Source organism: Taudactylus pleione, unplaced genomic scaffold (assembly GCF_031769625.1).
Source record: "Taudactylus pleione unplaced genomic scaffold, aTauple2 ptg001874l, whole genome shotgun sequence".
NCBI classification, from domain to species: Eukaryota; Metazoa; Chordata; class Amphibia; order Anura; family Myobatrachidae; genus Taudactylus; species Taudactylus pleione.
This window is the reverse complement of record NW_028286271.1, coordinates 527221-541515: the sequence shown is the minus strand read 5'-3', so window position 1 is coordinate 541515 and position 14295 is coordinate 527221. Positions and strand designations below refer to the sequence as shown.

The 14295-nt window shown below is 48.5% G+C and overlaps 1 protein-coding gene across 3 annotated transcripts in view; it reads left to right on the top strand.

The window, feature by feature from the left end:
* WARS1 (tryptophanyl-tRNA synthetase 1) overlaps positions 1–14295 on the top strand; it is a 94172-nt gene that overhangs the window by 2396 nt on the left and 77481 nt on the right. For all 3 annotated transcript variants that reach the window (XM_088465155.1, XM_088465154.1, XM_088465153.1), the window contains exon 2: positions 8375–8548. In XM_088465155.1, coding sequence (XP_088321281.1) covers positions 8435–8548 — 114 coding nt within the window. In that variant the 5' untranslated portion in view covers positions 8375–8434. The remainder of the gene's footprint in view (positions 1–8374; positions 8549–14295) is intronic.

Here is a 14295-nt window from a genome sequence, read left to right as displayed (position 1 = left end):
ATTACCCCTCCTATAATGTCATCTATAGTGACGGTCTCAGCCTAGTCTACCCATATCACAGCCAGGCCTTATACTCTGTAATTCCCCTTCCTATAATGTCATCTATAGTGCTCAGCCTAGTCTCCCCATATCACAGCCAGGCCTTATACTCTGTAATTACCCCTCCTATTATGTCATCTATAGTGACGGGCTCAGCCTAGTCTCCCCATATAACAGCCAGGCCTTATACTCTGTAATTACCCCTCCTATAATGTCATCTATAGTGACAGGCTCAGCCTAGTCTCCCCATATCACAGCCTGGCCTTATACTCTGTAATTACCCCTCCTATTACGTCATCTATAGTGACGGGCTCAGCCTAGTCTCCCCATATAACAGCCAGGCCTTATACTCTGTAATTACCCCTCCTATAATGTCATCTATAGTGACGAGCTCAGCCTAGTCTCCCATATCACAGCCAGGCCTTATACACTGTAATTACCCCTCCTATAATGTCATCTATAGTGACGGGCTCAGCCTAGTCTCCCCATATAACAGCCAGGCCTTATACTCTGTAATTACCCCTCCTATAATGTCATCTATAGTGACAGGCTCAGCCTAGGCTCCCCATATCACAGCCTGGCCTTATACTCTGTAATTACCCCTCCTATTACGTCATCTATAGTGACGGGCTCAGCCTAGTCTCCCCATATAACAGCCAGGCCTTATACTCTGTAATTACCCCTCCTATAATGTCATCTATAGTGACGAGCTCAGCCTAGTCTCCCATATCACAGCCAGGCCTTATACACTGTAATTACCCCTCCTATAATGTCATCTATAGTGACGGGCTCAGCCTAGTCTCCCCATATAACAGCCAGGCCTTATACTCTGTAATTACCCCTCCTATAATGTCATCTATAGTGACAGGGTCAGCCTAGTCTCCCCATATCACAGCCTGGCCTTATACTCTGTAATTACCCCTCCTATTACGTCATCTATAGTGACGGGCTCAGCCTAGTCTCCCCATATAACAGCCAGGCCTTATACTCTGTAATTACCCCTCCTATAATGTCATCTATAGTGACGAGCTCAGCCTAGTCTCCCATATCACAGCCAGGCCTTATACACTGTAATTACCCCTCCTATAATGTCATCTATAGTGAAGAGCTCAGCCTAGTCTCCCATATCACAGCCAGGCCTTATACTCTGTAATTACCCCTCCTATAATGTAATCTATAGTGACGAGCTCAGCCTAGTCTCCCATATCACAGCCAGGCCTTATACTCTGTAATTCCCCTTCCTATAATGTCATCTATAGTGACAGGCTCAGCCTAGTCTCCCCATATCACAGCCAGCCCTTATACACTGTAATTACTCCTCCTATAATGTCCTCTATAGTGACGAGCTCAGCCTAGTCTCCCATATCACAGCAAGGCCTTATACTCTGTAATTACCCTTCCTATAATGTCATCTATAGTGACGGGCTCAGCCTAGTCTCCCCATATCACATCCAGGCCTTATACTCTGTAATTACCCCTCTTATAATGTCATCTATAGTGACGGGCTCAGCCTAGTCTCCCCATATCACAGCCTGGCCTTATACTCTGTAATTACCCCTCCTATTACGTCATCTATAGTGACGGGCTCAGCCTAGTCTCCCCATATAACAGCCAGGCCTTATACTCTGTAATTACCCCTCCTATAATGTCATCTATAGTGACGAGCTCAGCCTAGTCTCCCCATATCACAGCCAGGCCTTATACTCTGTAATTACCCCTCCTATAATGTCGTCTACAGTGACGGGCTCAGCCTAGTCTACCCATATCACAGCCAGGCCCTTATACTCTGTAATTACCCCTCTTATAATGTCATCTATAGTGACGGGCTCAGCCTAGTCTCCCCATATAACAGCCAGGCCTTATACTCTGTAATTACCCCTCCTATAATGTCATCTATAGTGACGGGCTCAGCCTAGTCTCCCCATATCACAGCCAGGCCTTATACTCTGTAATTACCCCTCCTATAATGTCATCTATAGTGACAGGCTCAGCCTAGTCTCCCATATCACAGCCAGACCCTTTTACTCTGTAATTACCCCTCCTATAATGTCATCTATAGTGACGGGCTCTGCCTAGTCTCCCATATCACAGCCAGGCCTTATACTCTGTAATTCCCCTTCCTATAATGTCCTCTATAGTGACGGGCTCAGCCTAGTCTCCCCATATCACAGCCAGGCCTTATACTCTGTAATTACCCCTCCTATAATGTCATCTATAGTGACAGGCTTGCTATACCATTCATTTGCGATGCTGTAGTTGATTTAGAGCCAATTGTAATTATTTTACATATGCATTGTTTGTTATATCCCTTTTACACCAGACCAAAAACCTGGGTTATTGCCGCATCTACCCGGATCGCACCTCAGTGTAAAAGGGTCCCTGAAAAATAACCTGGGTCAAGTGACCCTGCAATCCAAACCAGGTAGCTACCTGGGTTGGACCCATGATGGACCCAGGTAATGGTGTTGTGTAGACGGCACAAACCGGGTTATCCGACTGGGTCATGCCTAAAATGAGCTGATTGGTGGTTGTGGAGCAGTCACCTCCCACTTTTTGTGACCTCACAAGTTTAGCAGGGCAGACCCAGGTTCAGTGTGAACGGGGCTGACCTGAGAATAACCCTCATCGATGGTGCTGTGTAAACTTGTCTGACCTGGGTTAGAACCTTGTCTGTAAACACAGGTCAGACCCAGATTTTTGGTGGAAATGAGGTATTACTTTGTGCTTGCTGGTAATTGACACTGTCTTTTTTTTTTTTTTTTTTATAAAATCTGTCAATTATAACTATCTCTGTTTTCTCTCCATCCTCTTGGTGTGGAGGTTTCGTACTGAGTACTTCACATTCAATTGAGATTTTGTGAAGGCTGTCGCATACCTTTTGCAATTATTGCCTTTATTGACTATGTCAAACGATAAAGGGAAACAGGAGGGGGAGCTGTGCTGGTTCCATGTAAATCATGTACGGCCTATGTGTCCTCTGAGGACGTAAAGGATGCTTTGTGTGTTCTCTGTTTTATAGAGTCACCTCACCAGTCCAGTTTACCTGTCCCTGTACAAGAACCAACTTGGGTTTCCTCTTTGTCCCAGGTTATGATAAAGATTGTGCATCGTATGGCTGCTCCTCTGATGCCTCCTTGGATGGGTGTCCACAGTATACTATGTTTGCACCTCCTATGCATCCTTCATGGAAGGATGTTTATGGCCATTCTAGTCAGAGTATGGCACCATCTGATGTTGATAACAGACAGGTTGTGACCAAAACGCCTAAACGCAAGTTATCTTTTTGTCTGCCAACATATGGATTCAGACACATCATCAGGAGACGCAGATGATGCACGGGGCTCCTCTCCAGGATCTAGTTCTGGGGAGAAGGATCATCCATCCATAGTGGATGTTCCTTCTTTGGCAAGTGCGGTAAAAATCTGTACTAGATATTCACGAGGATGAACCAGCTCACAGTAAGAAGGCTCCAATGTTTAATTACCACCGGAAGGTGGTCAAAATGGAGCTTCCTGTATCTGATCAGCTTACAGAGCTTATCGAGGAGGCATGGGGTAACACGGACAAACGGTTTTATGTGAATAAAAGAATTACATCATTGTATCCGTTTCCGCCTTCTGTATGTACTAAATGGGAAGTACCTCCTACTGTGGATGCTCATGTAACACATTTAATCAGAAATGCTACATTACCTATTCCATCATCAGCTTTGCAGAAGGATTCCACAGATAAAAGATTGAAGGCTGTCTTAAAGCAATATTTTGTCATCTGGTGCAGTTACTAGTCCAGCTATGGCTGGGGCCTGGGTAGCCAAAGCTGTTAAAGAATGGATAAGGGCATTGGGGAATTCACTTCCAGATGCTGCCAGAGAACAGATTATGTATATCTCCCACATACGGGAAGCAGCTTCCTATCTGGGAGGAGCTGCAGTGGATGCTGAAACTTTAGCTTCTAGGGCATCAGCAGCATCAATAGTGGCACGCAGGGTCTTTTGGTTAAGATCTTGGAAAGCGGATAAGGATCAAAGAGGGCGTTGGAAGTCTTACCTTTCTATGGAAAGGTACTTTTTGGAGCAGAGTTGGATAAAATTATAGCTACTCTGGTGGCTTCAAAATCAGCAGGTCTGCCATCTATGTCAAATACTAGATCTAGGCACGTTTCATTTCAATCCTTCCGACCTCAGGGACGAGCAAAGGAACAGCCTTCCTCTAGGCCAACTAGTTTTCGCAAGTATAATCGACAAACTAAGAAGTCTGGCCCGGCAAGACGTTCAGCTTCTAAGCCAGACAACAAGCACTCGTCCTGATGGAGTGGCCTCCTCCTGGAGGATCCCAGGGTGGGAGACCGATTTCTTCAGTTTGCAGATTATTGGCATCAGACAACCACAGATTCCTGGGTCCGAGAAGTGGTCTCTCAGGGGTATAACCTCACTTTCAGGAGACATCCCCACCAGAAGTTTTTGTTGCACAAATCTTCCATCAGATGTGGTCAAGCCTTCACTCTTCAGGAAGCCATTCACTCCATGATGCAGGTGTGAGTAATAATCCCAGTTCCTGTGTCTTGTTCCTGTGTATTGTTTTGTGGGGTTCGGCTAACAGAGCAGAAACTGAATGGTGCCTACCGTCCTATACTAAATGTAAAAAGCCTCAACAGGTTTATCCATGTTCTTAAGTTTCATATCGAAACTTTCCGGTCAATTATTTTTGCAATGGAGACGGGGGATTACATGGTTTCTCTGGACAGTCAGGATGCATATCTGTATGTTCCTATTATACCATCCACCAACTATTCTTATGGTTTGCTGTCCTTCAGCAACATTACCATTTCAGGCTATACCCTTTGGCCTATCCATGGCTCCCCGGTTGTTTACCAAAGTAATGGCAGTCACGACGGCCTATCTCAAATGTCAAGGAGTCAGAATGCTGCCATATCTGGACGACCTTCTGATATTGGCACAGACTCCGGTTATGTTACAAAACCATTTTCAAATTACCATAGCATCCCCACAAGGGCACGGCTGGATAATCAATTGGAAGAAATTGTCACTATCTCCAACACAGCAGATGATACATCTGGGAGCGTTTCTGGATTCTCGGGCACAAAAAGTGATTCTGCCAGAGCACAAGATTGCAGATCTATCATTGCGAATACCCAAGCTGTTACACAAGAGAAGGGTATCCATTCTGTTAGCAATACAGGCCCTGGGATCAATGTTATCCACCTTTGACATGGTGGGGTATGCTCAGTTCCATTCCAGGCCTCAACAAAGATTGATTCTCTCCAGGTGGAACAAACAGCATCATCTTATAAAGTCTCAGAGGAACCTTCTCACTACAGAGGTTCGTCACTCCCTCCGGTGTTGGCCGAGGAAGGATCATCTAAACAAAGGGTGTCCGTTCTGGATTCCAAATTGGGTGCTTCTCACCACGGACACCAACCTTCGCGGATGGGGGGGCATTGACAGGTCATCGCACCTTTCAGGAAAGATGGACAAATCAAAAAAGTAATCTGCTAATAAATATAATGGAACTACGAGCAGTATACAGAGCTCTTGTTATGGCACTGGACCTGCTCCAGGACAGGCCGGTCCAGATCCAGTCCAACAATGCGACTACAGTGGCCTACCACAATCATCAGGGAGGCACAAGAAGTTATGCAGTCATGAGGAAGTGACAAAGGTTCTGAGTTGGGCAGAACGTCATCTTCCTGCCATCTTGGCAATATTCATACCAGGAGTACTCAATTAGGAAGCAGACTTCCTAAGTCACCAGGAGAGTGGTCTATCCATCCGGGAGTGTTTAAGCTTCTGGTAAACAAATGGGGTCTACCAGGTATAGATCTCATGGCATCACGCCACAACCACAAGGTCCCCAGGTATGGGTCCAGAGACCCATCAGCAGCATTCGTGGATGGACTGGCAGTGAGATGGGATGTCAAGTTGGCATATCTCTTTCCTCTGATTTCTCTACTCCCAAGAGTTCTCAGAAAGTTCAAGCAGGAAGGCTGAATGGTAATACTGGTGGCTCCGGCTTGGCCCAGATGTCATTGGTTCACAGACATCCAGAATCTGTCCATAGACAGTACATACCCTATTCCTCTATGGCAGGATCTGCTAACGCAGGGTCCCTGCCAACATGCGGACTTACCCCATCTGGCTTTGACGGCATGACTCTTGAATCTTCCATCCTAAGAGCGAAAGGTTTTTCCAGTTCTGTAATTCAAACGATGATTAGGGCATGGAAGCCTACCTCTCCCTGCATCTATTACAGAGTTTGGTATTCTTTTGTCAGTGGTGTTCCCATAGGAAGTATGATCCTAAGATATTCGGAATTTCCAGGGTACTGGCTTTTCTTCAGGTAGGATTAGACAAATGTCTACGCCTAGCCACTTTGAGAGTGCAAGTTTCTGCACTGTCAGTCTGGTTTCAGAAGAAGATAAGATTGCCTCATTTCCAGATGTTAGAATTTGTTTGAAAGGAGTTTTGCGAGTTCTGCATCCTTTTATTCCACCGATATGACAGTGGGATTTGTCTTTTGCTTCTTAAGGGACTACAAACTTCCCCATTTGAACCTCTGGACTCTGTAGTTTTGAAATGGTTGACAGTGAAGACACTTTTTCTCCTCACTATCTCTTCTGCATGCAGAGTCTCTGATTTGGTAGTGCTTTCTTTTCGCACCCTATTTTTGATTCATCACCAGGATAAGGCTGTTCTTTGTACAAGGGAGAGTTACCTTTCTAAGGTAGTGTCCCGTTTTCATGTGAATGAAGAAATTGTTGTTCCAGCTTTTCAGGACCCAGACCTTTCTTTAGGTGAAGTCTCCCTGGATGTAGTTCGTGCTCTCCGTATCTATGTGGAGCGTACAAACTGTGTTAGAAAATCAGATTCTCTTTTTGTATTATATGTTTTCACAAACGAGGATGGCCAGCTAACAAGCAGATCCTGGCTCGATGGTTACGTATGGCTTTCGGGTGTACACACAGGCTGATCTCCCTGTCCCATACACAGTGACAGCACATTCTACTCTGACTGTAGGGCCATCGTGGGCATTTAGTCGTGGTGCCTCCGCTGAACAATTATGCAAGGCAGCCACGTGGTCTGTCCACACCTTTCTTAAGTTTTATGCCTATGATACTTTTGCCTTTCAGGATGCTTCCTTTGGGTGATGAGTTCTCTTTTCTGCTCAGGAGCGTCTCCCACCCTATGGGAACTGCTTTAGGACATCACCATGATATCCCTGTGGAACCCTATGGACCCCAAAGAAGATAATTAGAGTTATGGTAGACTTACCAAGATAACTCCTTTTCTTCGAGGTTCATAGGGTCCACAGGGCACCCACCCTGACACACTTGGAGGAGGAGGACCCGAGGCATTCTGGGAGCTTAAGCTTTAACTGTTTGGTGCCTGGTCTTCCAACCATAATATCCCCATGGTATCCCTGTGGACCTCGAAGAAAAGGAGTTCTCTAGGTAAGTCTACCATAACTCTCATTTTTTCCTGCTTCCATTACATCAACTTTAGGAACTGACCGTTCACTTGCTGCCTGATAAATCCCAGCCCTTGTCAGGTGCCATAGTAACGAGATAATCAACGTTATTCTCTGCACCTGTCAGTGGCTTTAATATTCTGTCTGATGGGTGTATAACAATGTGAGAGTAACACTTGTATAGCAATGAAGCCTGTTACCATCAGTATGGCATGCCACCTATACTGCTTCATTATCTACATGAATATTTCTGTATATGTGATAATGTAAGGGGGCTTCTCCAAAGCCCTGTTTACCAAATTATAATATTCAACTGTTGTCTTCTTTCTATATTTATGATCTGTATTCTAATCTTTACTGATGCCGTGATTGTACAACCGGACTGTTTTGTATTATGTATAAGGCATTTTATGCATATAATGCTTTCATAAAAAACAAAAAAAATGAATGTAAGGGACGTTTGAAGTATGCAGTACCCCAAGTCACGCACTCCACCAATTGCTGTGTAAGTACACAGAGACTGCCCGCAGGTATACAGACGTTATGTAATGAGGGCACAGCTGTCACCAAGAAAGTTTCAGACTATAACCGAAGAACATAAAACGACTCCATTATGGCAGAGTAAAAAAGAATCAGTAATTCTCGGGGGGGAGATTAAAAAATGGCATCAATATTGGACCCATATTTAAGGGCTCGCGAAATTGTAGACCCCAGAAAGTATAGATACAACATTGTGATCTATCCTAAGTAGGGGACACAGGAGAAGGACTCCGCCTAAAGTCCACCACCATCAAGACTGAACCACCACCCAGAAAGTACGAGCTTACTGACATATCATTTCTGTCTCTCAGGATTTACACCTTTTGGATCAGGTGTGATAGGGATAGAACACCCCTGGCTCTCATTAAGTCATGGCGGACACTGAGACGTGTAACTGCGGGCCCCTCTCTCCAATTGAACTGTATAATCAAGTGACGCTGCAAGGGGACAAAGTCCGAGCATTGAAAACCGAGAAGGCACCGAAGGTATGTTCATTATATGTGCATGTCATTTATATGTACGCAGGTCACCTGCACATGTATTGTATAGAAAAAAAAGGCTTCGCTCCCTCAGAACGCTAGTGTCAGTCTGTGGAAGGAACGGATCGGGACACCTGTAGTATCCGTCCTTTCTAAAGCACTGACGTATAGCACATTGTGGGGGTCATGACGCTGTATGGAAGTCACGCCTCTTGGGAAATCAGAATCGACTTTATTACCCAGGTATACAGCCGCGTACCAGGAATTTAGTTCCGGGTTATCGCATGCAAAGAACTCACATAAATAACTCACAATCCAGTCATAAAACAATACAGAAATAATCACAAACAATAAAAAAACACTACTACAAGACTAAGCAGAACCTACCATCAATTGTTCAATAGTTGAATGGCCTGAGGTAAAAAAAACTTTCTACATCAGGGTCCATAGGGTATCCACAGGACACCTTGGGGTATAGGTGATGACGTCAGGCATCGGGCACCATAGAGTTAAAGTTTTCAGCCTCCCAGGATGCACTAGGGTCCCCCTCCTATACCCCGCCCCCGAACCAAGGCATCTCAGTTTCGTTTGGTGCCCGGCCGGAGTCAGATGCACCTGTTAGAGGGGGGCTAAGAAGAGCCCCTGAAGTTTTCTACAATGCAGCTGTGGCTGCACATCTGGAAGTACAGCATGGACAGTCAGTACTGACGTCCATGCTGTCTTCCCTACACCCCCGCCGGTACCAGAACGCCGGTACCGATCCGGGGATGCTGGTAAGCATCTGGGGTCACAGCTAGCGGTGACCCCTGATGTTTGGGACCATGGCCGGATCTAAGGGGGACAACAAGGTAAGCAGCGGGGTCCCGCTGTGGGACCCTGCTGAACATGGTCCAGAGTTCCCAGGCAGGGGGCTCCCTGGGGACTGGCTGCAGCGTGGACCAGGTACTAACCTGCGCTTCCACTACCCCCCTGGGACAGCCGACCGCGGCAGAGCGGTAGCGCTGTGGCTTCCCAGGGGTTAAATGCATGCCAGGGGAGCGCGCCTTTCCTGTCTCACAGCCGGCGCCTCCCCCGCTGCACACAGCCCTCTGCACACGCTGACTGGCTGACTCTTCTATGCTCCTCGGTGGCCATCTTTCTCAACGCATGGTGAACGCTGCTGGAAGCTTGAAACGGAGGCATCGTGGTCTGGGTCCCCCGGCATACCTCTCCTCCGCTTGGTCAGGTCTGTTTATGCAGCGCTGTGTCCTACCAGGCTCCGTGTCTGAGTAGTTGAGCATCAGCGCTTATAGTGCAGGAATTGATTTTCTTTGCATAGTATGTGACTGCTGCTAGCGCTGCTGCCTGTACTTTCAATTTCTTCTGTCAGCCATTTCACTGTCCCTGATCTTTCTGCTAAAGCCCTTGCGGTGCGGGGCTTGCAGGGTGGTCTCACACTATACTAACAAGTATCTGTGAGAGGGGTCACATACTTACCATCATGTCTGAGAGTGACTTTCCTCTCCAGCTTCTGTGTACTACGTGTAAGGTACCAATAGCGGAGGGACTATGTCGGCAATGTTATTTATTGGCGCGGCCAATTACTGTCACGGCACCGGTACAGGAGCCGCCCTGTGCTTGTTTCGCCAAAGCGCTTACAACCCTGGTGGGGCAGTTAGCTTCGCAGCCTGCGTTCTCCCAGATGGGATTGTCCCAGCAGTCAGTGGTGTCGTCACCCATGCAGGGTTTCCCGAGGCAATTGATGGTACCCCACAGTCTCCCTATTTCCCCTCCCCAGGTCTCTCAGGAGCCTGCGTGGGTTAATTCGCTGACAAGTTCTGTACAGCACTTGTCGGAAGTGTTACAAGGGGAGTCTGTGTTGCAGCCACATAAGCGGCCGGTGGCGTCTCTGTCTGCTCCTTAGGAGGATGACGACGTGACGTCTGATGATGGGGAGATTCTGGATATTTCGGACCAGGAACCTCTCCGTACTAAAGAGTCAGACGCTAGGTCCAAGGTATATATTCCTGGACTCATTCGGGCAATCCGCACAGCTTTAGTGATTGAGGACGAAGATCCTCCGGTGTCCAAATCTAAATATGCCTTTTTTAAGGATATTAAGGGTGACGCCACAGTGTTTCCTCTTTTGGGTCAGTTAGTGGACCATTTAGAAGAAGCGTGGAAACAGCCTGGCAAACGGTATCAGCCGCAGAGACGTTTGGCGGTGGCTTATCCGTTTGTGGATAATTATTTTTCTAAGTGGGAATCCCCTCCACAGGTGGATTCTCATATGACACGCCTAGTCCGTAGTGCCACGTTGCCCATGCCCTCCATGTCTTCTCTGAAGCATGCTACGGACCGTAAGGTGGAGATCTGCCTAAAGTCTGATTATTCTCTTGCGGGGGGGTGGGGGGGCAGCTAGGCCGGCTATGGCCATTTGTTGGGTAGCCAGACCTATGGAGCGCTGGGCTGATACTTTGGAGGCGTCTTTCGATTCCGACTGTTCGGCTGAGCAGACCGAGTTGATAGGCAAATCTCCGGGACTCGGCCACTTATATCAATGAAGCGGCCTTGGATATCAGTACCCTGGCGTCTCGGATTTCTTCGGCAGCTGTAGCTGCTCGTCGCACCTTATGGTTGAGATCTTGGAAGGCGGACGCTGATTCCAAAAAGGGCTTGGAAGCTTTGCCTTTTAATGGAGAGGTTCTATTTGATCCGGACCTGGACAAAATTGTAGCCACGCTGGTGGCAGCCAAATCTGCATGTCTCCCGTCTGCTGCAGTTCCTTCCAGTTCAGGTACATCGGCCTTATAGGGCCCAGGGTAGGCCTAAAGCACAGTCCTTTCCCCGACAGGCTGGCCCCAAAAAATCGGCCAAGCCCCGGAAGCAGGCCTGGAGTACCAGACGTCCAGCCCCTAAGCCAGATGACAAGCCTGCGGCCTGACGGTCCGGGCCTCCCTTTGGGGGATCCCAAAGTGGGAGGCCGCCTGCTGCAGTTCGCCCAGTGTTGGTCGGTTACCACGACAGACTCTTGGGTTCTCGAGGTGGTTTCTCACGGGTACGCCCACTCCTTTCGGCACAGGCCCCCATCTTGATTCTTCACCACGGGTCTTCCATCATACCGGAACAAAGCCTTGGAACTGCGGAAAGTGTTGCACACTATGCTCCAGGCTAGAGTTATAGTGCCTGTTCCATTCTCCCAGAAGGGCCAGGGTTTCTATTCCAATCTGTTTTTGGTGCAGAAACCCAATGGGTCGTTTTGTCCGATCCTCAACCTCAAAGCACTCAACAAGTCTTTGCGGGTACCGAGGTTTCGGATGGAGACCCTACGGTCCATCATTCTGGCGCTGGAACCTGGGGATTACATGGTGTCGTTGGACATACAGGACGCTTACCTGCATGTCCCTATTCTTTTACGCCATCAACAGTTCCTCAGGTTTGCAATCCGCAATGACCACTTTCAGTTCCGGGCGTTACCTTTTGAGCTGGCGACAGCACTATGTGTATTCACCAAGGTAATGGCGGTCATGGCAGCTGCAGGGAGTCCGCATGTTACCGTACTTGGACGACTTTCTGTTGGTGGCCGGATCTCCAGAGCTCCTTCTACGCCACTTGGACCTGACCATTGCAGTACTGCAACGGCACGGCTGGTTGATAAACTGGCAGAAGTCCAGCCTGATCCCGTCTCAGAGGATTCTGCACCTCGGAGCCTTATTGGACTCCGGACAGCAAAGGATCTTTGTGACGGGGGAAAAGATCTCTGCCTTGCAGTTGAGGGTGCGCAGTTGTCTGCAGAATCGCCGTGTGTCTCTGCACTCGGCGATGAGGTTACTGGGCTCCATGGTGTCGGTATTCGACATGGTGGAAAATGCCCAGTTTCACTCCAGACCTCTGCAGCAATTGATCCTGTCCAAATGGAATGGACTGCCTCAGAGTCTAAAATCCCAGACTATGGTGCTCACTCCGGAGGTTCGCCTGTCCCTAGCCTGGTGGTTGCAGACGACCCATCTCAACAGGGGTTGTCCGTTCTGAGTGGCGAATTGGGTGCTGTTGACAACGGACACCAGTCTGCGAGGCTGGAGAGCAGTCACGGGTCCACACTTGTTCCAGGGCAGGTGGACTCGGGCGGAAACAGAGCTTCCAATAAACATCTTGGAGCTCCGCGCGGTATTCAATGCTCTCCAGCAGGCACATCGGGTTCTCCAAGGTCACCCAGTGCAGGTCCAGTCGGACAACGCTACCATCGTGGCCTACATAAATCGGCAAGGAGGAACCCGAAGTCGGGCGGCTCTCGTAGAGGTGTCCCGAATCCTGGTTTGGGCGGAGCGCAATCTCCCGGCCATATCAGCAGTCTTCATCCCGGGAGTCCTAAACTGGGAGGCGGAATTTCTCAGTCGCCAGGACGTTCATCCGGGGGAATGGTCTGTGCACCAGGACGTCTTTCAACTTCTGGTGGACAGGTGGGGTCTTCCAGAGATCAACCTCATGGCGTCACGGCACAACAACAAGTTTTGGGTGTACGGGTCTCGCACAAGAGACTAAAAGGCGTCTCTGGTGGATGCTCTGTCCATCTGGTGGACGTTCCGGTTTGCTTATCTGTTTCCTCCGTTTTCCCTTCTGTCACGGGTAATCCGGAAATTCAAACAGGGAGGAGGGACACTCCTGTTGATATGATAGCTCCCGCGTGGGCCCCAGAGGCACTGGTTCTCAGACCTCCAGGGACTGTCCGTGGACATTCCTCTGCGGTTGCCGTTACGTCCGGACCTCCTGTCACAGGGTCCTTGTCTTCACCCGGACCTGACTCGGCTGTCTTTGATGGCGTGGCTGTTGAGACGGCCATGTTAAGGTCCAGGGGGTTTTTCAGCTCTGTAGTGCAAACAATGCTAAGGGCTCGGAAACCATCCTCTGCAAGGATATACCATCGTGTGTGGCATACGTTCTTCCAGTGGTGTCTGCCGAGAGGTTATGCTCCTTGGGAGTTCCGTCTGTCTAGAGTATTAGCTTTCCTACAGGCGGGACTGGACTATGGGCTTCGTCTTGCGTCGCTGAAGGTGCAGGTATCTGCCCTGTCCGTCTGGTTCCATCGTAGGATTGCTGCAATCCCTGATGTGCGCACTTTTATGCAAGGTGTTCTCAGAATTCAGCCACCTTTTGTTCCACCGGTGGCGCCTTGGGATTTAGCTGTGGTCCTGAGGGCTCTCCAGGGACCGCCGTTTGAACCACTGGGGTCAGTGGACCTCAAATGGCTGACAGCTAAAACAATTTTCCTTCTGGCCATTGCTTCGGCCAGACGTGTTTCTGACTTAGGGGCTCTCTCCTGTAGACCCCCTTTTCTGATTTTTCATAGGATCAGGGCGGTGCTGCGCACTCGTCCTGGTTTCCTTCCTAAAGTTGTTTCCAGTTTTCACATCAACGAGGAAATCGCTGTGCCGGCTTTTATCTCACCTGGTCTTTCAGTGGGGGAGGCCACTTTGGATGTTGTGCGGGCCTTAAGGATTTATGTTGACCGCACTTCTTCGTTTAGGAAGTCGGACGCCTTGTTTCTCCTCTATGGCTTCCGTAAAAAGGGTTGGCCTGCTTCAAAGCAGACTTTGGCAGGCTGGATTCGTATGGCCATTTCAGAAGCTTATCTTCATGAAGGCCTTCCGGTTCCTTCCTCTGTGATGGCTCATTCCACTAGGTCTGTGGGTCCTTTGTGGGCTCCTTGACGTGGTTCCTCTGCAGTCCATATCTTCAAGGCTGCCACATGGTCCTCGGTCCATACCTTTGTGAGG